The sequence below is a fragment of the Lissotriton vulgaris genome, chromosome 5, assembly GCF_964263255.1.
Source record: "Lissotriton vulgaris chromosome 5, aLisVul1.2, whole genome shotgun sequence".
In the NCBI taxonomy this organism is placed as follows: domain Eukaryota; kingdom Metazoa; phylum Chordata; class Amphibia; order Caudata; family Salamandridae; genus Lissotriton; species Lissotriton vulgaris.
Genome location: NC_141693.1, coordinates 1269084630 through 1269106543, shown reverse-complemented (window position 1 = coordinate 1269106543; position 21914 = coordinate 1269084630). Strand labels below are relative to the sequence as shown.

At 43.7% G+C, this 21914-nt stretch overlaps 1 protein-coding gene across 1 annotated transcript in view; it reads right to left on the bottom strand.

The window, feature by feature from the left end:
- LOC147712439 (uncharacterized) overlaps nucleotides 1-21914 on the bottom strand; it is a 172997-nt gene that overhangs the window by 110598 nt on the left and 40485 nt on the right. Inside the window, exon 4 of the mRNA XM_086923112.1 lies at nucleotides 292-403. Within this exon, the coding sequence (XP_086779238.1) occupies nucleotides 292-403 (112 nt within the window). The remainder of the gene's footprint in view (nucleotides 1-291; nucleotides 404-21914) is intronic.

Here is a 21914-nt window from a genome sequence, read left to right as displayed (position 1 = left end):
TAACCACTACCAGGGGCCGGGCCCTATCTTGAACCTCTGCTCATACCAGGCATAGCTGTGTGTCAGTTTCTAGGCGAAAGCACTTTCTAAACTACATACAGTTAATACGGAATTTCAAGTAGTGGTACAGACAGCATAACTCGGGAAGTAAGATAAAACCACTGCTTAATGTTTCCTGGAGCTGAACCGTTCAATACATGTTAATTCTGGGAACTCTTGCTCTAAATTTGCACCCATGAATTAGTTATTATTGAAGGAAATTCACATAGGTCTAGTTTTTCACCAACATACTTAAACTTCCTAGGTGGCTTGACAAGTCCGGTTCCATCATCTTCCACTAAGACAGCTGCGTGGTCAGGAGATTCATGAGACGTTACCGCAGTGTCTCCCACAGGAAAGAAACCTACAAATAAATTCAAAGTGTTTGTAAGCATAGAGATACCTGGTGTCTAAAACTGCAGGCAGCATTATTTATTACATTCCTGTAGGGGTATTCACAACTAGGTTTTGGGGGGACAAAGATCATAGTCTTGGTGCCAGTTGTAACAGCTTCCTCACTGCCTAAACAGAAAGTCCCACAAAGGTAAACAGATGTCACTGAGAATAACACTTGTTTACTGCAGGAGAATGTGCATAATGAACCAGTCAAACAGCAGAACAGTAAAACAGAGTACTTAAATGTCCCCACAAGAAGTAAAATTGCAAGTATGGAATATGCAAAAATCAAGAAAATCTTGGTGTGAGAAATTGATACGGAATTTATTGGAGAGATCATTTATCCCTAACCTGTAAGCATACCAACATGTCAAATATAAAGACAAACCTTGGCAATGCTAGTAGATCTAGCTTATAAATGAAAGTGTTTCTTGGGTGAGTGATGGGCAGGCACTAATTGCCAGATGTATGACCCTTCCAATTTTCATGTCACAAATTGAGATTTTTTGAGACTCGAAATTTGCGACTTGCAAAACGAATATACGAATGTGTCTTAGACACATTTAGTGGCTCCCAATGGAGTCGCAAATTACTTGCCTCATCAATATTCATGAGGCAGGTCGCAATTTGCGACCCATTGGGAATGGGCTGCTATCACTGGGAAGGTGGCCGGCTGGGGGCAGCAGATCACCATGTCTTTTTTGCTTTTTAAATAAAGCAACTTTCTTTTTTTTAAAACGCATCCCGTTTTCCTTAAAGGCACGCTCCTTCCTAATAGTGACAAGTAAACCCTATTCTGCAAGTCAGTAATAGGTTACAAACTCGCAAAATAGGGTTTGTACATATCACAACCCTTTTTAGTGGTCACAAACAGCCCGATTTTCTGTTTGCAATGGCTAAAAAGGGTCATACATCTGACACTAAGTCATCATACATGCACTCTGTCAACCATTATTGCGCTCATGCATCCCTTAACTCATTTTTGCATTCACCCCCTGCACAACCTCAATGAAATACATACAACAACTCAAAACAAATCATGGCAAGCATATGCTTGCAATAACAGATAAAATAAAGCATAGCAGTGTGTGGCCATTTTGCAACGGTATTGTACATAGTGTTAAATTTCCATCATGGCAGCCAGGTTTAGAACCAACATGTTACCTATCTTGAAATGTAAAGCTATGATAAAACTACAAACAAGATCATCGAATGATGGTTGCCTGGTTTAGAGGCAGTGGCTGCACAGGATTCAGTGTGCAACAGATAAAATGAGCGAGCGGCCTGTTAACATTGTCCAGGGAGCTGTAGTTTTAGTAAATAATGAAGTTAAAAAGAAGAGCTGGAAATAAACCTAAGTCACTGTTGGAAGCAGGGCAAAATGACACACAAACAAAACAATGGTGAAAAAAAGGACTGATCAAAATAATTGTTGGTATGTAAACAAAACAGATGTTACATAGAGTTGAAATCCTCAATGGACGACTTCCTTTGAAAAGCAATAAGTACAAAGTAAGATCATAATACAAATAGATGACTCCTTGGAAAACAAACTACAAGATATGATTATTCCTACTGCATGCCATGTTGTGCAAAAATCTAATAAATGAAATATGAGTTCACAATCCTTTGTAAATTCCTGGATACTTTTCAAGTGAAAAGTCTATATTCTTTAACATGAGTATTGTGCTGGAATAGGACTTGAGATCATCAGTCTATTGTCGAATTCCCAGAAACAAAAGATGGCAAAGTTTCTGAATTCTGCCAACACAGTACTGTCTGCAGGAACTATGTATTGTGAATGCCTAGTAAGGATTTTATGGACCAAGAGGAGCTTATTATTTAAGAATTTCAGATGGCCACCACCATTTACAATTCTCATAGCAGTTCTATGGTCCCTTGAACATGTATCCCGCCTTCTCTTCACTCAGGTGTTTAGAGCAGAATGTCCATTAGAGATATGAGACCTCTGCCCAGGCCTTGCTGACACTCTGAGCACCATGCCATTATTTACTGATTTAGAAGATGTACATGTTCAGGACATTTAGAGTAGCACATCTCAACGTGTGATCGGGTCACAGAGGTAAGCATATCCCATACATAGAGTCGCCAGAATGTAAAGCATAAAACTGTACGATATGGGCTAATCAGGCATGGTACCGACTGATGTGAGATGTTTGAAGGACTTGTGCATGAGGGGCACTTGTGCACCTATTGCACAAGTTCCTCAGAGATCCATCAACTCAGGAACTCAAAGGAGGACAGATGCTTCGGAGAGACCACGAGCTGAACGGAAGACAGTGACTGCAAGGGGTATGTACATAACGTATGAATCTGTGAGCTGTTTGGTGTTAAGGAACATGTGAGATCCTTCAGGCCAGAAGCTGCAAAAAGACCAAAACTGCTGGATAGCGAGGATCTGCATGGACAGCAACAAAACAGGGTAGTAGGTGATCCAAATCCTTCAAGAAAATCTTGGGCTGTAGCATGGGCTGATGCTGCAAGAACGCTAGATTGTATAGAGGCAGCACAGATAAGGATGGGTTCCACAAGTGCAGTGAGGACAAGAATAAATACCTGCAGTGGTAGAGCATGTGAGGAGAGCACATAGAAGCAGGCAGGAGGCAGGAATTGGAGCAAGCCCCCCTATTTCAGGAGCTATATGGATGTCTAGAGGAGCATGGAGTGCAAATGGCTTTAGGCAGAACCAGAAGCTGCAAGCAGAGCTAGGAGCTGTAGGAAGGGTTAGGTTGATGGGCAGGCAAAGCCGGCACTGGTAGGAGTAGTGGGGCAGTGGGGCTGAGAGAAGGGGGGGGAGAGTCGACAGACAACTGGATAGATAAAATTACATAAACAAATTAATAAAAACACTTACCTTGTGTTCGCCACATTAGCGATGTGGTGAGTGCAATTTACGTGGTTTTATTTCTTTTTATTTAATTTGTTCTCTATCCTGACCAGGCCCCACCCAGGTCCACCACTCTTACGTGTGCCAGCCGCCCTTGTTGATGGGAATTCCAGAACCTACTAGTTAGCAAAGAACTGCAGTGGGAGCAGGAAGCTACAGGGAGGCCACACTGTCTAGGGAGCTGAGGTTCTGAAAGAAGTTCAGGAGCTAAAAGATAAGAAGGCAGTGGGCCCAGGAGAGCAAGTCAACTGGTGGTTGCAGAGATTTGAGGGACATCAGGAGCTAAAGAGAGTCCCCAGGACAGGAGTGCGTAACGTTATTCAACTGGTTCTATCCAAAATAATCTAAAAATTCCCAGTATGACAGTGAAAAAGGATACCCACCATTGGTCATGGGCTTTCTTTTGCTTCTAGAATTTGCCAGCCAAAACTCCAGTAAGATTAAAACTCTGAGCAGGGTAGGTGTGGCTTGAAGGCCACTCAAGATGGTCTCTTACTTCCGGAGCTCCACTACATGCCGGTACCGCCGTCACTTTTCTTAACAGCTTCTGCTATGTTGTGTCCCTGAAATGGCTGGTTTCGTGCAGATAAAAACTAAGAGACTGGCTTTCTGACTATTTGATGTTTCTCCATGGCAGTTTGGTGTTGGAACCTCTTGTCGGCATCTCCTGCACAGCTTTGGCCACCATTTTACATTTTTCCTGCATTTGCACATTTCTCCTCAGAATTTAATTGAGATTGAAGTATTTTTTATAAAGACCTTTTTTAATTGCTCAACGTGTTCTTTCAGAGTGATGGCCCCAGCAAAACTGCTTGAACTTTATGTTTATAATCTTTGAGCCATCTTCAGTATTGATCAGGGAACCCCCTGTTGAGTCACTAATAAACTTTTATAGCTTTCTTTCAATAAGCGTTGCCTTTATTGACATTTATAGGATTCTTTTGGATCCAACTATCCAATTTAATTCATATTGAGACCTCTACTTTTTTGGTGGTGCATGTGTAATTTATGGGCAGATCAAAGAAACTCCCTACATTCCAGTAAGGTGTCTCAGAAGAATATAGCAGACTCTTCTTGTTCATTGACAGTATCTTTAGTTGAAGGTTCATGTGCATCTACTGATATGGCTCAACCTGGTTCTTCTTGAGTGGTCGTCACTTCCACTGTTACAAGTGCAGTCAGCTTCTTCTACCACAAAAGAATCAAACAGAATCGTCCTTCTCCTCTTAAGTTCTCTTCTCCTGTCTCTTAATACTGTGCTGAAGGAGATTTGTCCAATAAGTGGTCATCTATGGAGACTAAAATAACTTTGGTGGAGAAATGTGTTGATGATATGCGAGAAACTTCTTCTTAAAATTGCAGCTTTGGAGAAGGATGCTTTATTATTGATAAAGTTCTCTGAGGACCTAGAAAATAGAATTTGGCATAATAACCTATGTATATATGGTCTTTCAGAAGCAATTGAGGTAGACACCTTGTCTCCTCCTTCTCCTCATTTTTTCAGAAGCTTGTGAATTTGCCATTAACTAGCAATATTGGTTGGGTTAGAGGCTCGAGCAGCCGGAAGTTCGCTCGGCGTAATACTATAACTAAGATGTGTAAGCAGACGCGCAGCGGATGCGTGCAGCGGAGGCGCCGTAGATGCGCCGGAGGTGCGCCAGAGGTAAGCCCGTTTGCGCCCGTTCGCGTCCCGGGCGCCTCTGGCGCTCCTGCCCCCACATACCCCCGCCCTGCTTCCACTGAGGACTCAGAGCCCGAGTCCATCCTCACCCCGCGTAAGACATTGACTTGCGGCTTGTTGAATGCTCGCTCTTTGGTAAAGCACCACGCTGAGACCGCCTTATTAATTGAGTCGTCACAGCTAGACATACTATTCGTGACTGAAACGTGGGCCACGAAGGACTGTGACATGGAATTAGGCTGGGCGTGCCCGCCAGGCTATCTGATAAGACACACCCCCCGCATTTCAGGCAGGGGTGGTGGGATAGGTTACATTTTCAGAGACTCTATATCCTTGACCGAATTGGTGACTACGAAGGTAACAGGGTTTGAGCTTATGGGTTTCTCCATCGCGGCTCAAGGAGGTACATTAGTAGCAGGTCTTTTATGCTACCGACCGCCCTCTCTGCCTACGACAGCCCTTCAATCTCTGATTGATTTGATTTACGACCTCTCGAACTCGCATACCAATTTTCTAGTACTGGGTGATTTCAACCTCTGGCGATCTGGCCCGCATGATTTGGCCTTCCGAGAACTGTGTCAAGCATGTAGCAACGTCCAGCTTGCTCAACTGGTTCAGGTACCCACCCATGATAAGGGACATATACTAGACTTGGTATTTGCAGATAAGAACTTGGTTGTGGTAGAGAAGGTTGAGGCCCAGGGTTGGACCGATCATTCTATGATCGTCCTGTCCCTCCTTATGCCTGCCCCATGGAGACCTAATAAATCGACCAGCAGGAAGCTGAATCGGCAATGGAGTCGCCTCCTTAGGGAACCGACTCGACCCACACTCCTACCGGGCATCTTTCAGATGGAGGAGAATGTGGATAAGAGCTACGCCTCTCTTTGCCAACATATTGTATCATCTCTCGATGACCTGGCCCCTTTACGCAAGGTAAGAGACAGGCCCAGGGGCCTAAACGCCTGGTTCAGCGAAGAATTAGGACACTCCAAACTCCGCTGTAAACAGGCGGAGCGCACTTGGAGGAGAGGATATAGGGAGCAGGATAAGGCAGTCTATAAAGCAGCCTTGCACGAATATAAGGCCCAGTTAAGAGCCGCAAAAGCCAAGTTCTTGGAAGATACTCTGGCGAAGGCCTCTAACAAATCTCAGACCCTGTTCAGACTGGTCAAGACTTTGTCCGACCCATCTTGCATGGCGTCTACTATCCCGGCCTCACAGGCACTATGTGACTCGCTGGCCCTTGCATTTGAGGAGAAAATCAGGACTATCCTGACTGGACTGAAAAATTCCGAACAATCTGTAATAACCGCAGTCTCTCCTTTAGACCCGTCTGGCAACATGGACTCCAATTGGGCTCCTAACAAGGAAGGGATGCCTCAGCTGTCCAGCTTCCCCGTCCCCTCGTTAGAGGAATTTGTTACTTTGGCAAGCAGTGTATCGTCAGGATCACCGCTGGATCCCATGCCTCACAAGATCTGGAAGGCCTTTCAAGATGAGCTTTTCCCTCCGCTGCATTCCATCTGCTGTCAATCGTTGACCACAGCGTCAGTTCCAGATAGCTGGAAGTTGGCCATTGTAACACCTTTGTTGAAAAAGGCTTCTCTGGACCTTCTCTGTGCGGCCAATTACAGGCCAATCTCGCTATTACCATTTGCGATTAAAGTCCTTGAAAGATGGGTCACAAGAGCCTTATCCAACTTCCTAGAAACAAATCTGTGTCTGGATGCTGTACAATATGGCTTTAGGCCAGCGCACGGCACCGAGACAGCCTTGGTCACCGTGCTGGACGATCTGCGAACGCGAGTCGACAGGGGCAAGTCTGCATTTTTGGTGCTACTTGACATGTCGGCCGCGTTCGACACGGTGGACCATGAAGTTTTACTTGACCGTCTTCGGAACGCGGGAGTATGCGACCTGGCCCTAGACTGGCTTACGTCCTACTTGGACAACCGACAACAAGCCGTGGCACTACCACCTTTCCGATCAGCCACTAGGCGGGTGAAACAGGGAGTCCCTCAAGGATCGGCAATTAGTCCGATCCTATTTAATATATACCTCCGTCCCTTGATAGCTCTGATAAAGTCATTCGGCATATCTGTTGTCAACTATGCCGATGACACTCAGTTGATTTTTTCATTTGAGGGCTCAGAGACTATCTCAAGGGATGTCTTTCACCGTTGTATGGCAGCCACAGCGGCATGGCTGCGAGCCAATGCGTTGCAATTCAACGGATCAAAAACGGAGGTACTCCATTGCTCCTTGGACCGAACTCCCCGTACACTACCGGCTGATTTCTGGCCAGTGTCCATCCCGGGGTCGGTGGAGGCGGCAGAGTCAGCTCGCAACCTGGGAGTTCTATTCGAACCCAACTTGCAGCTTGATGCCTCCGTAAACAAAACGGTAGCAACATGCATGGGTCTGCTCCGTGCTTTACGGAAAATCCTGCCATTTCTTCCACGGGGCTCCAGAGCCGAGGTAGTGCGTAGTTCCATTCTCAGTAGGATCGACTACTGTAACGCACTACTTTTGGGTGCCCCGAAGATTCTGATCCTAAAGCTCCAAAGGATACAGAATATGGCCGCCAAACTGGCCTTGTCTCGACCACGGTCCGCCTCTTCATCGGCAGCTCTGGCCGATCTACATTGGCTTCCAGTCCAGCAGAGAATTGCGTTTAAGGCTCTCTGCCTTGTTTTTAGGGCCCTGCATGGACTGGGACCAATACCTCTTCAGACCCTCTTCCTCTGGTATCAGGCAGCCAGACCTCTAAGATCATCTTCGGCGTTCTTGGTAAAAGTCCCTAAAATTAACAGAACGAGAATGGGTGGTCGCGCTTTCAGTTTTGCGGCTGCCACGATGTGGAACACCCTCCCCCTGGCATTAAGGAGTTGCCCTGATCTGCTCACTTTTAAAAAGAGCCTCAAAACTTATCTGTTCCCCAGAGTAATGTAGCTGTCTTAATAGATGCACGGTTCGGTCTCAGCGCCAGGATACCCTTGGGGGTGACAGTTGCGCTTAATAAGCAATAAATACATACATACATACATACATACATACATACATACATACATACATACATACATACATACATACAACTTAAATATTCAGCATACCCATTGCTTAGGTCCTCGCTTGTCTTCGTCTGTTCCAAAAGGATCTCGTGGTGTCATCATACTAGTTTTGAAGTTTACTGAACTTTAAAACGTCTTCTGGGCAGCTACAACTAAGAAGAAACTTATGTGGTCTGGTGCAAAACGGTCTCTCGAACAAGATGTTTCAACAGCTATTGCTAAGGGTAGAGAAGACTTTCTAGATTTGCAGCCTGCATAACCTTCTATGGGTGCACATTATGGATTTTGTCATCCTTGCACATTTAAAGATACATTTCAAAACAATAATTCAACTTTCAAAGATCCAGCAGATCTCAGAAAATATATTCAGTCTCGCTCAATTTGTCAATTGACACTGCTTGTCCTTCCTCCTCAACTTGACTGCTTTTGCAAATTGCTACTGTGTTGTTTTCACTGACTGCTTCATAAGTTCTTCATGTTTAACTTTTATTGTTTGCTTGAACTAACTCTTCTCAATTTTTTTACATGTCTTTAAGATTCTTATGTTATCATTTTCATATCTGTTCCTTATGGTTTGCTGGTGTGGTGCGTTCTCCCTTGTTGGTTATTTGTATCCTGTGTGTCGTCACTCCCTATCCCTTTTTGTTTCCTGTAAGGTACTCATTTCAGGCGTCAATTTTGACATGTACTGTCTTCTACTGCTCTATTTGTTTCTTCTTCTCTATTTTTTTCTTATTTTTTGCCTCTTACTCTTCTTCAGCTTGCATTTAAATTTTTTATTTTCTTTTTCTTTGCTCTCTTTTTTAACTTCTTCTCTTTATCAGATTGTTGACTGCATAGTTTTCTATTTATTTGTTGCTTATCACATTTAGAGTAATATCTTGGAATGTGAAGGGTTTTGTTAATCCTAATAAAAGTCAGATAATTTTATCACATTTAGCTTCCTATAACCCTGATTTAGCCCTTTTACACAAGACTCATCTTACAGAAGAAGCCTTAAAGTTCTAACGAAAATGGGTTGGTTTAGTTTTTGCTTCACCTACATCTACAAAGAAGAATGGAGTAGTTCTCATGTTATAAAAGTCTAAATTATACTGTATTTTCTCAGAAAATTTATTTGGAGGGCCGTTAGTTAGTTGTCATACTTCTTGTTAATAATTTTCCATTAATTGTGTTTAATGTTTATGGTCCGACTCAACCAGATTACATATTCTGGCCTAACATACCAAAGAAGTGTCTTCAATTTAAAGACACATTTTTTATTTTAAGTGGTGACTGCAGCCAGGTTATGGATCATTGTATTGATCACAATTTTTCAGTTTGTGTTATTAACTACAAAGGTCACAAACTATTTCAGTCCACTATTTCACAAAATAGTTTAGTCGATGCATGGATGTTACACAATCATACTGCTGAGGAATATTCTTTATATTCTATAATATTAATAATAAAAATAATAAAGATATTTGTAAAGCGCTTGGTTACACCATCTCGGCGTGCCCCCGCGCTATGGAGAAAGGACTGTCAGAAAAGAGACACAGACCCTAGACTTTTACCAACAACTAAAGAGTAAACAGCTGAGTTTTAAGAAGGCTCCTAAAATTAGTTTCCGACCTTTCCACCCTAAGACAGGCCAGAAGTTTGTTCCAATTTTATGCTGCTAGAAAGCGAAATGAGTGACCGCCCATTCTCGCTTTCTTAATCTTAGGGATTGCCAGTAGGCCAGTCCCCCGCAATCTCAGGGCCCTACCTGGCACATACCTGATGACCAAGTCCCCCAGGTATGTCAGAGCCTTGTCCCAGAGGATACGATGACAAATGAGAAGAGATTTAAACAGCACCCTATTTTTAACTGGTAGCCAGTGCAGGGCCTTTAGGGCTGGCTTAGACGCCGCCCTTCTGGGCAGCCTCAGAATCAACCGAGCTGCCGCGTTCTGAAGGACTTGTAGCCGTCCAAGATTCTTTTCTGACGCTCCTAAATATAATGCATTCCCGTAATCAAGACGGGAGGTAACAAGGGCATGAGTCATCGTCTGTCTGGCTTCCAGCGGGAGCAGATCTAGTGTTTTGTGTAAAGTTTTTCAAAACACCAAAACATTTCCCCACTAAACGACGGATGTGACCATCATAAGAGAGGGCAGGATCCACCCACACCCCTAGATTTTTTGCCTCAGTGCATGATATAGGGGTAGGACCCAGACACTGTGGCCACCAATCTGTAGTCCAGCTGGATTTGTCTCCACCAACCACCAGCACCTCGGTCTTGCCTCCATTCAACTTTAAGCAGTTCTTATTCATCGAGGAGGCAAGCTCCTGCATGCACATGCATGCCTTAAAGTTGGATGCCCCGACCGAGGGTGCCTGTGATAGGGAGATCAGGAACTGGGAATCGTCTGCATAGGAGACTAACTCCACCCGAATGCCTGTACCGCCTCTGCCAGGGGAGACATGTACAAATTGAACAGAGTGGGGCTCAGGGAGAGCCCTGAGGCACCCCCTGTTCCAATGCCACTTCTTTGGACTGAAATGTCCCACGTTGAACCTGGAAACTACGCCCTGTCAAGAAAGATTTCAGCCAGCCTAGAGCAGGACCCAAGACACCACCTCATTTCAGACACTGCAGCAAGGTGTAATGCGCCACAGTGTCGAACGCTGCACTGAGATCTAACATTATCAGTGCCAAGGTGTGTCTCGCGTCTACTCCTTGCCTGATGGTCTCCGTGGCCCTTAGTAGAGCGGTTTCCGTGGAATATCCCACCCGAAACCCTGATTGATAGGGGTGTAAAAGGTTAGCCACCTCCAGGTGCGCCATCAGTTGAGTATTGACCACTTTCTCCGCTACCTTAGCTATATAAGCCAGCAGTGAGATAGGTCATAAGTTTTCAAGAATATCGTGGCTGATGGTGGGTTTTTTCCTAATGGGCAGGACCACAGCTCTTTTCCAGGTCATTAGCAGCGTATGAGATGAAAAAGAAATCTCCAGGACGTGCCTGATGTAAGGCTCAAGGCTTTCCAGACTCTCCCCTAACACCTTAGGAGGAGCCGGGTCCCTAGGAGAACCAGATTTAATACTGAGACAAATGCTTCTTAAAGTCTCAGGAGGGGGGACCGAAACATATTCCAGTGTTACTCCCGCCTTACTGTCTCCTGACAATTCCTCAAAATCCAGTCCACTCATCGGATTGCCAGTGAATGACGAATCGATGTTCCTCACCTCCTGAGAGAAGTATTCTGCCACCCTATTACATTCGCCCACTGAATCATTGCAAGGTGCATTTAAACAGGCCACCGTAGAGATCTCCTTATAAATTCTAAAGAGTTCCTTTGAGGAGTTCTCAGCCTCTCCGATTCTGGCTTTGTAATGGGCAGCCTTGGCTCCTCTCAGTAGAACTTGATATTTCCTCTGTCCTTCTCTGTATAGCGACCTCTCCTGTGCTCTAAAACCCCTTCTCCAGCTCCTTTCCAAATGCTTGCATTCTGCCTTGGCCTTCTGCAAAGAGGGGGTAAACCATGGAGCAGACTTTCTTGCTCTAATATCAGATTTATTCAGGAGTTACGGCGCCACTTTATTTAGGGCCTTCAGAATGCGCCTGTTCAGATTTTCACTAGCACTTTCACTGTTAGACCCTCCAGGGGGGCACCCTTCCCTCAGCTCTTTATTAAAGGTATCCTGTGAAAAGTGTTTCCACTTTCTACAAGGATAGCTGTTAGTCACTCCCTTCTGTGTGTTCTCCGCAGTTGTGTCTATGCTAAAAGGCACCAATAAGTGGTCTGACCAGGGAACTGGCAGCGGAGTCCCTACCTCCACACTCTCCCAGCTAGCAAACACCGGATCTAGCAAGTGGCCTAGCTGATGAGTGGGGGAGCAGGATTTAAGATCCAGTCGCATAGACTGCAAATCCTGACGCAACTCCGCTGCCTCCTTTGTGAAAGGGTCTTCAAAGTGCAGATTCAGATCGCCCAACACAAGAAGCTTGTTCCGACTGATCGGCAAGTGAGCAATGCCCTCCTGAAGACTTGTCCTAAAATGGCCAAGAGCTCCATGAGGTCTATAAATAAGGATCCCAGCTATTGACGACTTCGGGCCAAGTTTGAACAAAAAGCAACCGGCCGCGCTGCTATTCACCGGTAAGGGGTCTGAGGTGCATTCGTAGGGTGCTTTAGTAATAACTGCAATCCCACCCCCCCTGCCCATTCCTCTGTCAATTTTGGCTATATTATATCCAAGGGGGAGGGCCTCTATTATGTCAGGGTCCGAATTGTCCCCAACCATGTTTCTGTCAGGAACAACATGTCGAGCTTATCATCCATGAGATGCTCCGAGGTTTTTAACGTTGTGTTTGCTGAGGGACCTACAGTTCAGTAGTCCGCCCAAAAGCAGCTTCCTGTCTGCCTGGCTGTGTTGCTCCCAAATTCCCTTAAAGGAGCAGTGTTGTCAACTTCTGAAATGAAATGAAAAATGAAAAAAAAGAACTTAATTAAGCGCACTGCGGCCAAGCGGCTTCCTGGCGCTGAGGGTTTGAAGCAGGCTCACAGAAGGGGCTCGAGGGAATTAGCAGGGGAATGCCTGGGAAAACAAGAAAGTTTTAAGAGCTTTGCGGAAATGGGCATAGATAGGAATAGAACGGATAGACAGGGGAAGACTGTTCCAGAACCGGGGGGCCAAAACCGAAAATCGGGTGCCGCCCGTTCTGGATTTACGGAAGCGAGGGACGTGGAGGAGGGAAAGAGAGGAGGAGCGGGGAGTGCGGCTGGGGACGTGGGGAGTGATGAGAGATCCGATAAAGAAGGGAGCTGAGTGGGTGTGGGCACGAAAGGCCAGACAGGCCAATTTAAAAAAAGATCTAAGGTGCACAGGAAGCCAATGAAGGGACTTGAGTGCAGGAGTGATGTGGGAAGATTTGGGAAGACGAAGGATGAGGCGGGCCGCCTGGTTTTGAATGGCCTGAAGGCGGCGGGTTTCATAGGCGGGTCTGCCCACATACAAGCCATTCCCATAGTCAAGGCGAGAGGTGATAAGAGCCATGACTATGGTTTTGAGGGCATCCGCGGAAAAATACAGAGAGATCTTCTGAATGAGGCGGAGGGACAGAAAACAAGAGGATACTACGGAGCTGACTTGGGCATGCATGGACAGGTCATGGCTGACCTTGATGCCCAAAGTCCAAACAGAAGAGACCGGTGAAGGGGGGGATCCAAAAGAAGGGGGCCAGTGAACTGCAGACCAAGGGTTAGAGGGACCACCCTTGAGGACAAGCTCCAGCTTGTCCGGATAAAGCTTCAAGTGATTGATGCTCATCCATTCGGATATAAAGACTAAGGTGGAACAAAACTTAGGAAGAGAGACAGAAGGGGAAGAAAGATCAAAGACAAGCTGGAGGTCATCCGCGTAGTTATACACAGAGACCCCCAGCTCGAGAAGAGAAATGATAAGAGGGTAGATATAAAGATTGAAAAGGAGGGGGGAAAGGGAGGAGCCTTGGGGGACCCCACAGGTAACCAAGCGAGAAGGAGCGAAGAAGCCTGAGAGATGAACCGCTTGGGACCTGCCCTGAAGAAAGGACGCAATCCAGGAAAAGGCAGTGCCCCGGATGCCCGCTGCACTGACACGGTCGAGAAGGATGAATGATCGACCGTGTCAAACGCATCGGACAGATCGAGGAGGGCCAGGGCCTGGGGGAGATTGATATCAGCTTTTCCTTTAAGTTCGTCCAGGACCACAATGACCACTGACTCCGTGGAATGGCCTGGGCGAAAATCTGGCTGATGGGAGGCCAGGAGGTGGTTCTCCTCGATGTAGTTGGACAGGCAAGATGTGACGTAGCTTTCAAGGATCTTGCCCAGATAAGGAAGAAGAGAAATAGGCCTAAAATTAGAAGGATAAGAGGGGTCCAGACCAGTATTTTTAAGAATGGGAAAAACTATAGCAGATTTGAAAGATTTGGAACAGAACCCAAAGTTAAGCTCTGAGTTAAGTCACTGCCATAGTGTGTCTACAAGCCTCCAGTATGGGGCGCAGAGCTGTATTGGGTCCTCTCTCCCATAATGAGTTCGAAGGCGCTTAATTAGGGCAGGGGTTCTGGCCCCGGTCCCCGTACGACCGCTGACGGGTGCAGACGGGCTTGCCTTTGGCGCGCTGGTGGCGCGCCCGCTGCGCGCGGCCGCTGTCCTCCCTGCATTAAGTAGGGAGCGGAGAGGGGGAACTAGAACACTGCCCTCCTTCCTGTGGAGCTGGAAGTGCTGGGCTCCTCCTCACCCTCCGCAACAAACGCCCACAATGGACAGGGCGGAAAGGGGTGGGCAACACAGGTAAGTCGACTCATAATTCAAGCCCCTGTAATGTTCGCTAAAACAGTTTATGCAGCACACATTAAAAGATTTGAAAACAATAGTTTTAAAAGTCATCAGATGTCGCCAGCACTCTAACTCAGCGCCAGAGACTACAAGTTAGTTTAGGTCAAAAGTAGATATCGCCTGCCGCTGCCACCGACAAGCTCGTCTCCACAAAGTGGCCGCTATCCTCCCTGCATTAAGTAGAGAGCGAGGCAGCGCAACTAGAACGCTGCCCTCCTTCCTGTGGAGCCGGAAGTGCTGGGCTCCTCCTCACCCTCCGCAACAAACACCCACAATGGACGGGGCGAAATGGGGCGGGCAACACAGGTAAGTCAACTCGTAATTCAAGCCCCTGCAATGTTCCCCAAAACAGTTTATGCAGCACACATTAAAAGATTTAAAAACGATAGTTTTAAAAGTCATCAGATGTCGCCAGCACTCTAACTCAGCGCCAGAGACTACAAGTTTGTTTAGGTCAAAAGTAGATAGCGCCTGCTGCTGCCACCGACAAGCCTGTCTCCACAAAGTGGCCGCTATCCTCCCTGCATTAAATAGGGACGGCGGCAGCGCAACTAGAACGCTGCCCTCCTTCCTGTGGAGCCGGAAATGCTGGGCTCCTCCTCACCCTCCGCAACAAACGCCCACAATGGACACGGCGGAACGGGGCGGGCAACACAGGTAAGTTGACTCGTAATTCAAGCCCCTGTAATGTTCCCCAAAACAGTTTATGCAGCACACATTAAAAGATTTAAAAACGATAGTTTTAAAAGTCATCAAATGTCGCCAGCACTCTAACTCAGCGTCAGAGGCTACAAGTTAGTTTAGGTCAAAAGTAGATAGCGCCTGCCTCTGCCACCGACAAGCTCGTCTCCACAAAGTGGCCGCTATCCTCCCTGCATTAAGTAGAGAGCGCGGCAGCGCAACTAGAACGCTGCCCTCCTTCCTGGGGAGCCCGAAGTGCTGGGCTCCTCCTCACCCTCCGCAACAAACGCCCACAATGGACGCGGCAGAACGGGGCCGGCAACACAGGTAAGTCAACTCGTAATTCAAGCCCCTGTAATGTTCCCCAAAACAGTTTATGCAGCACACATTAAAAGATTTAAAAACAATAGTTTTAAAAGTCATCAGATGTCGCCAGCACTCTAACTCAGCGCCGGAGACTACAAGTTAGTTTAGGTCAAAAGTAGATAGTGTCTGCCGCTGCCACCGACAAGCCCGTCTCCACAAAGTGGCCGCTATCCTCCCTGCATTAAGTAGGTAGTGCGGCAGCGCAACTAGAACGCTGCCCTCCTTCCTGTGGAGCCGGAAGTGCTGGGCTCCTCCTCACCCTCCGCAACAAACGCCCACAATGGACGCGGCGGAACGGGCGGGCAACACAGGTAAGTCGACTCGTAATTCAAGCCCCTGTAATGTTCCCCAAAACAGTTAATGCAGCACACATTAATAGATTTGAAAACGATAGTTTTAAAAGTCATCAGATCTCGCCAGCACTCTAACTCAGCGCCAGAGACTACAAGTTAGTTTAGGTCAAAAGTAGATAGCGCCTGCCGCTGCCACAGACAAGCCCGTCCCCACAAGGTTCCCTTTCTCATTTAGACTATATTTTTCTTAATAAATCCCTAGCACAAAGTCTTATGTCCTCCACTACTGAATCCATTGTTATTTCTGAACATGCACCAGTGGTTGCAGATTTGGGTTTACTCCCTACACATCCCAAGTCAAATAGGTGGCGATTTAACAATTCTCCTTTACTAGATCCAATTTTTTCCTCTTCCTTTACATACTCTGCTGATTCTTTTTTTTTTTACTTAATGCTCATTCTGATTCACCTCCCTAATTAGTGTGGTATACTTTTAAAAGCTGCAGCACATGGCTTTATCATTGATTTAGTCTCTGACCTATTTCTTTACAAAGCACAAATCTCTATTATCTAATAAACGACTAGAAAAACAATTCTATATTACATCTTCTGAATTTTCTTTACAAGAACTTATTTGTGCTAAACTAAAATTCAAGAAGATAGCTATGGATAATGCCTCTCTTATCTTATTGCATACTAGTGCTCATTATAATGGAGGCCGCAACAAGGTAGGCCAACTTTTAGCTCATTATTTAAAAATGTGTAAAGAACGTACTGCTATTACTTCCATACATTCCTCTGATAGGTAAAATGTATTCAAGGATCAAGACATTCTAGAGGAGTTCACCAAATTTTATAAACAGCTTTATACTTCTGATTACCATGCTCAATCTTCTCTTATTTGGGGCATATCTCAATAATACCCCCCCCCTCTTTTTCATGACTCGTTTTATTCACTAGCCCTCGAAAATGATTAATCAATTTCAGAATTATCTAACACCCTCAACACGCTTAAAAAACGTAAATCGCCAGGTCCTAATGGCTTTACTGATGAATCCTATGTACATTTCTGCAATCTGCTATTACCCAAATTGTTACATCTTTTTCAATTTTTATCATGCCAATAAGGCCGGCTGTACTACTACAATTTGCCTAATCTATAAGGATGGTCAGGACCCTGTTCAATGTAAAAATGATCATTCTATATCTCTTGTAAATGTTGACTATAGAACTTCAACCAAATTATTTGCTGTGCGTCTTGAGTCTATTTTACCCAGATTAAAAGGTAAGGAGCAATGTTGTTTTGTCAAGGGCAGTTTGACTTCAGACAATGCAAGACTTTTCTTTAATGTTTTAATAAAGCTTTTTCTCTTCATAATACTTTAGTTAATGGCCATCTTTCCCAATATTTTCAATTACAATGAGGGGTTAGTCAAGGATGTCCTTTATTTCAGCTTTTATTTGTTTTAGCTATTGAACCCTTTCTATCTCGTATCCGCAAGAAGACTCTTATATCAGGTTTTCATTATGATCAGCGTTTGAAATTATCTGCTTATGCAGATATTCTTCTTTTTCTTTCCAATACAGATACTTGAATTCTTGCCCTCCTTAATGAAATTTCTGATTTTTCTGTTGTTTCAGGATATAAAATTAATTCTGATAAAACTGAGGTTCTATTACAAACGTTGGTGTTAAATTCCAAAGGTTTTCATTGGAATAATTCTTAGATTAAACATTTGGGTATTTGGTTTATTAATTCTATTATAGATTCAGTGAAACTCAATATGGAAGAAGGTTTAAATACAATTGATAAGAATTTGTCTTCTTGGAATCTCATTTTCTTGTCATCGTGAGGCCAACTTAATTCCAGTAAAATGATAACTCCTACTTTATTTCATATTTTATCTATGATTCCAATAAGTATTCCAAGTAGGATTTTCAAACAAATTGACCCACTTCTCTCCAAGTTTCTCTGGAGCAGCAGTCAATCTAAAATTTCTCTTTCTCATCTCAAGAAACCTAGGGCAGACGGTGGTGCAAATGTTCCTGATTTTCAGTAATATCATTAGCATTTTGTTTAAAACAGGTTTGCAAGTGGCTTTTTCCTCTTTTTTCATCTTTACGGCCTCTGTGGTTTATTGTTGAGCTTTCCTTTCTCTCGCCATTTACTCCTAAAGAAGTCCTAGCTTTTTCCTCAGAAAACAGTATTACATCGTCACCACTATTTAATCATATGTGCACTCTGTTGAAGCATTATTATCAAGATCCAATTTTATCTTGTGACTCTTTTTTTTGCACTCTCCACTCTGGCATAACCATCTTATTAGTATCAATATTAGGCCCATTTAGTGCCAATCTTGGATGTAAGAGGGAATTATTTGGGTACAGGACGTATGTGATGGTTTGAATCTGCGTTCTTTTCTTCAATTCCAGGTCACTGTTAATTGTCCTCAGTTGTTTTGGTATACGTTTTCAATTCTTACTGAACTTATTTTAGATATTCTTTGTTCCTTTCCTTCATCCACCATGACCCCAGTGCCTCCAGATTTGCTTCTAACTTTTCTTACACTTGCTCGTAAAGCTTCCCCTATTTATAGACACTTTTTGAGACCACATCCATGCAAAAACTATGATAGAATTTACTTTGGAAGCAGACTTGGGATGAGACTGGAATATCAAATTATGGAATACAATTTGACCCAGAATATTTAAAGTTTTGAGAACTGCTTGTACCACCCAGACTCTATTCTTTCTGTATCATAGGCTATATCACACCCCTACTTCTGTAGCCAATTTTTCAAAGGGAACCAATAAAGCCTGTTGGTTATGTGGAGATTCCAATTGTGATTTATTACATCTCTATTTTTCTGTCCTCCCAGAGCTGTTTTATTGGAGGGAAATGTGGCCTCAACTTTCAAATATTTTTAATTTATATTGCCCTAGGTCCACACCTTAGCTTTTTTAAGTAGTTTATCAGATGTTGTCATGTTAAGGTCCCAGGACAAAGGTTTATTTGATCTGAACTGGCCTCAGATTTTCAGCAAATCACTACTAATTGGAAGTGCTCTACTCATACATCTTTTTCTGACTAGTGGAATAATGTTTGCAATTAGCATAGAATACATGTTGCATTTTCTTCTTTGTGTAAACTGTAAATTTATAGAGACTTATATTTGATGACTAATTACTTGAATATTCTTGCTAGATAACATGTTACGGATACTCGTTCTGAAAACTTTAAACCTTTGTAAATTGCAATTATCTTTGCTTTTTGAAATATGTATTTTTTACTTATCTTACTAGATGTATTTTTTTGAATACATGCTTCTATTCGATCTTCGATTGTTTATTGATATTACCTTTTTCCCATTTCCTCCCACTTCCTTTTAGTACCTCTCTCTCTTTCCCTTCAGAATATACAAAAGTACAAACAGCTTTTCCATATTTTATGTTGTGAAACATGCATACCTTGTTTTGCCTTTTCTATTCTTCTTGTTAGGTATATTTATTATTAGTAGTATTATTATTATTAGTATTATTATTATTATTATGTACACTTTACTTTTAATAAAGCTGATTAAACAAAAAAGAACTCTGGGCAGAGTGAAAATGATAAACAGGATAGACAAAAAAAACATATTTCTCTTCTGCTGAATTAAAATGTATTTTGTGGACTCTTCTACCAAGTGAGTATCTCCCTTCACCAACACCAAAAGGTTTCTCATCCACAGGTCTGCATTTTCTTGCAAAATCAAGTCTTTGACCTGGGATAAGATTATAGAGCTCACCACCAAGCTTGGCTATCTTCAATATTTAATTAAAAGTATTGATTTGTAAGGTTCACCTGGTTTGCCTAGTTCATTCATATATGACACTTCATCCACTATCATCATGTTTTTAGGCCTCTTTTTTGTAATATTCAAAAAATTGTTACAGAGTATACAAAATAACAATCGGCTTCAAGCGCAAAAGTTAGCATTTCCCCACAGGAACTTCAAAGTGTTGGCCTCATTCAGGCATTGGCGGTGGCCAATTTACTAGATGGACTGAGTGTTAATTTCCCACTCGGTGAAGTGACATTCTCTATCTAGATACCCCTCTCTACCAGGTGAAGATCTTTATGTTGAAAGTACATCTACTGGAGTGGCGTATGTACTTAATACGCAGATGAATGCTGAGTCTCCAACAACGTTAATGTGACCAACTCCTTCCACAGAACCAGCAAAATATCCCTGTAACATAGGAAATGTTCTCGCTGGATGTGAAGGACATTCCACAAGTTCCTGCCCAGGATCATCATGACTCGCATGGAGATTTCAAACAGGAAAAATCTGTACTATGACCCAGCAGCCCTGTTGGAAGAAGGGGAGGGCCGGACTGGCCGTAGCGGGAACCAGTCATTTTCCCAATGGGTCAGAAGGGTGAGGGCCGGTTTTAGACTGGTGGGGGCCGCTTTTGGTACAGGGGCCGTTTTTGCAGCAGTGCTGCAATATTGGCACCCTGTAACAAAAGCAGCAGCAGTGTTTCCCATCAACCCCCAAAAAGTCAAATTCTAGAGAACACCTTGGCAGAGCGCAGTTCCTAAACTTTTCAATAGCAGACAGATCAAAATGCAAGTGTTTTTCAGGAAAGTATAATCTTGCAGTTAATACACCAATATTGGAACCTGCCAATCTGAAGGGTCATGTGTAATTTGCTAGAGTTCAACAAGTCTGTGTGTTTCCAATGGAGAAGGATTTCAGAGTTGCAGGACTCTACATTGTCAGCCGAGGTCGGAATCTTTTATTGTAGAAAAGGAGAGGAGAGTTTTACTGCAAGGGAGGCTGGGATTAACTGCAGTAAATGAGTGTGGGTGGAATAGGGTACCTACAGACATTTTAAGCCAACAAAGGCATTTCCACATGACTACCTTGATAGTGTGGAATGTGTATGTCAATCTAAGGGTGCTGTCATATTAAAACTGACACATGTCTACAGTACAGGTACTAGTGAATGTATGTCACAACAGATGTGACAAAAATCAGCAGACATAAATATTGTGCCCCAAACATTGTTTACAAAAATATCATGACATTGGGTGTAGATTTTCAATTATTGACTCCAATATGGCAATATGTTTGTAAATTACACTTAGAATAGATTACTATTGTGACAATTTGGGCATGTAACAATCATTTCTTGCAAGAGCTGGGTTTAGCTGTCACGCTGTCTTCTGGAATCTGGAATGACAGAAATAACGGTGGCCCCTTCCTGTCACCACTGTGCTACCTCAGCTAGACAACATACATCTATAAAAGTGTATACCAGGAGACTCCAAGAATTGTCACTAAAAAGGGAAAAGCTTCAAATGCATAACAAACCCCCAATAAGATAACACATGGAGTATCTAAGATTTCAAGTGAGTGAAGAAACCACCAGACACTAAACTATACAATCCAGAGCAGAGAAGGATCCAAACAGCTTGCAGGAGAGTTTTCAAGAAACATAGAAAAAAGGGAATATTTCAATGATACATACATCTAGTGGAAGGGAGCGATGAACTCAATGAAACATATATGTATCTGTATTGCTGTGCATCCATTACAGAGGTCAGCAGCCTTTTATACTGATTTAGTCAATGTCTTCAGAGGAAGCACTGGCTCCATCAAGGATTGGGAAAATGAGATTAGATCTCCATAATCATCCTCCATATTGAATTGGTAATTTTAAAATGAATGGCTCCTTTTCGTCTGGAAGCCTACTTTAGCAACAGGAAAACATCAAAGGGTACTATTCTGAAAATATGATGTGTTTGTAAGAAATTGGGTAACTGTCTGAGGAGGGTGAACCCTTCTCAAGCAGTAACCATAATTCTTCTCATAGTGAAGTCACAAGCAAACCCTAAATTAAACTGTGTTCAGCCCTTGGGTAGATTAGCACAGATCTGTTAGGCTTAACTCGGAGACTATGTGTAAAGTATTTGTGCAACAATTGAAACAGTAACAAAGTGCAAACACACCACAAAAGAAGCCCACCGCAGATTTAATAAACGAAACAAGACCAAAATGACAATAATCCAATCAGTTGAACTAGAGATATTGAACTTTAAAGATCTTGTTAAAAAAATGCACTACAAGGTATATC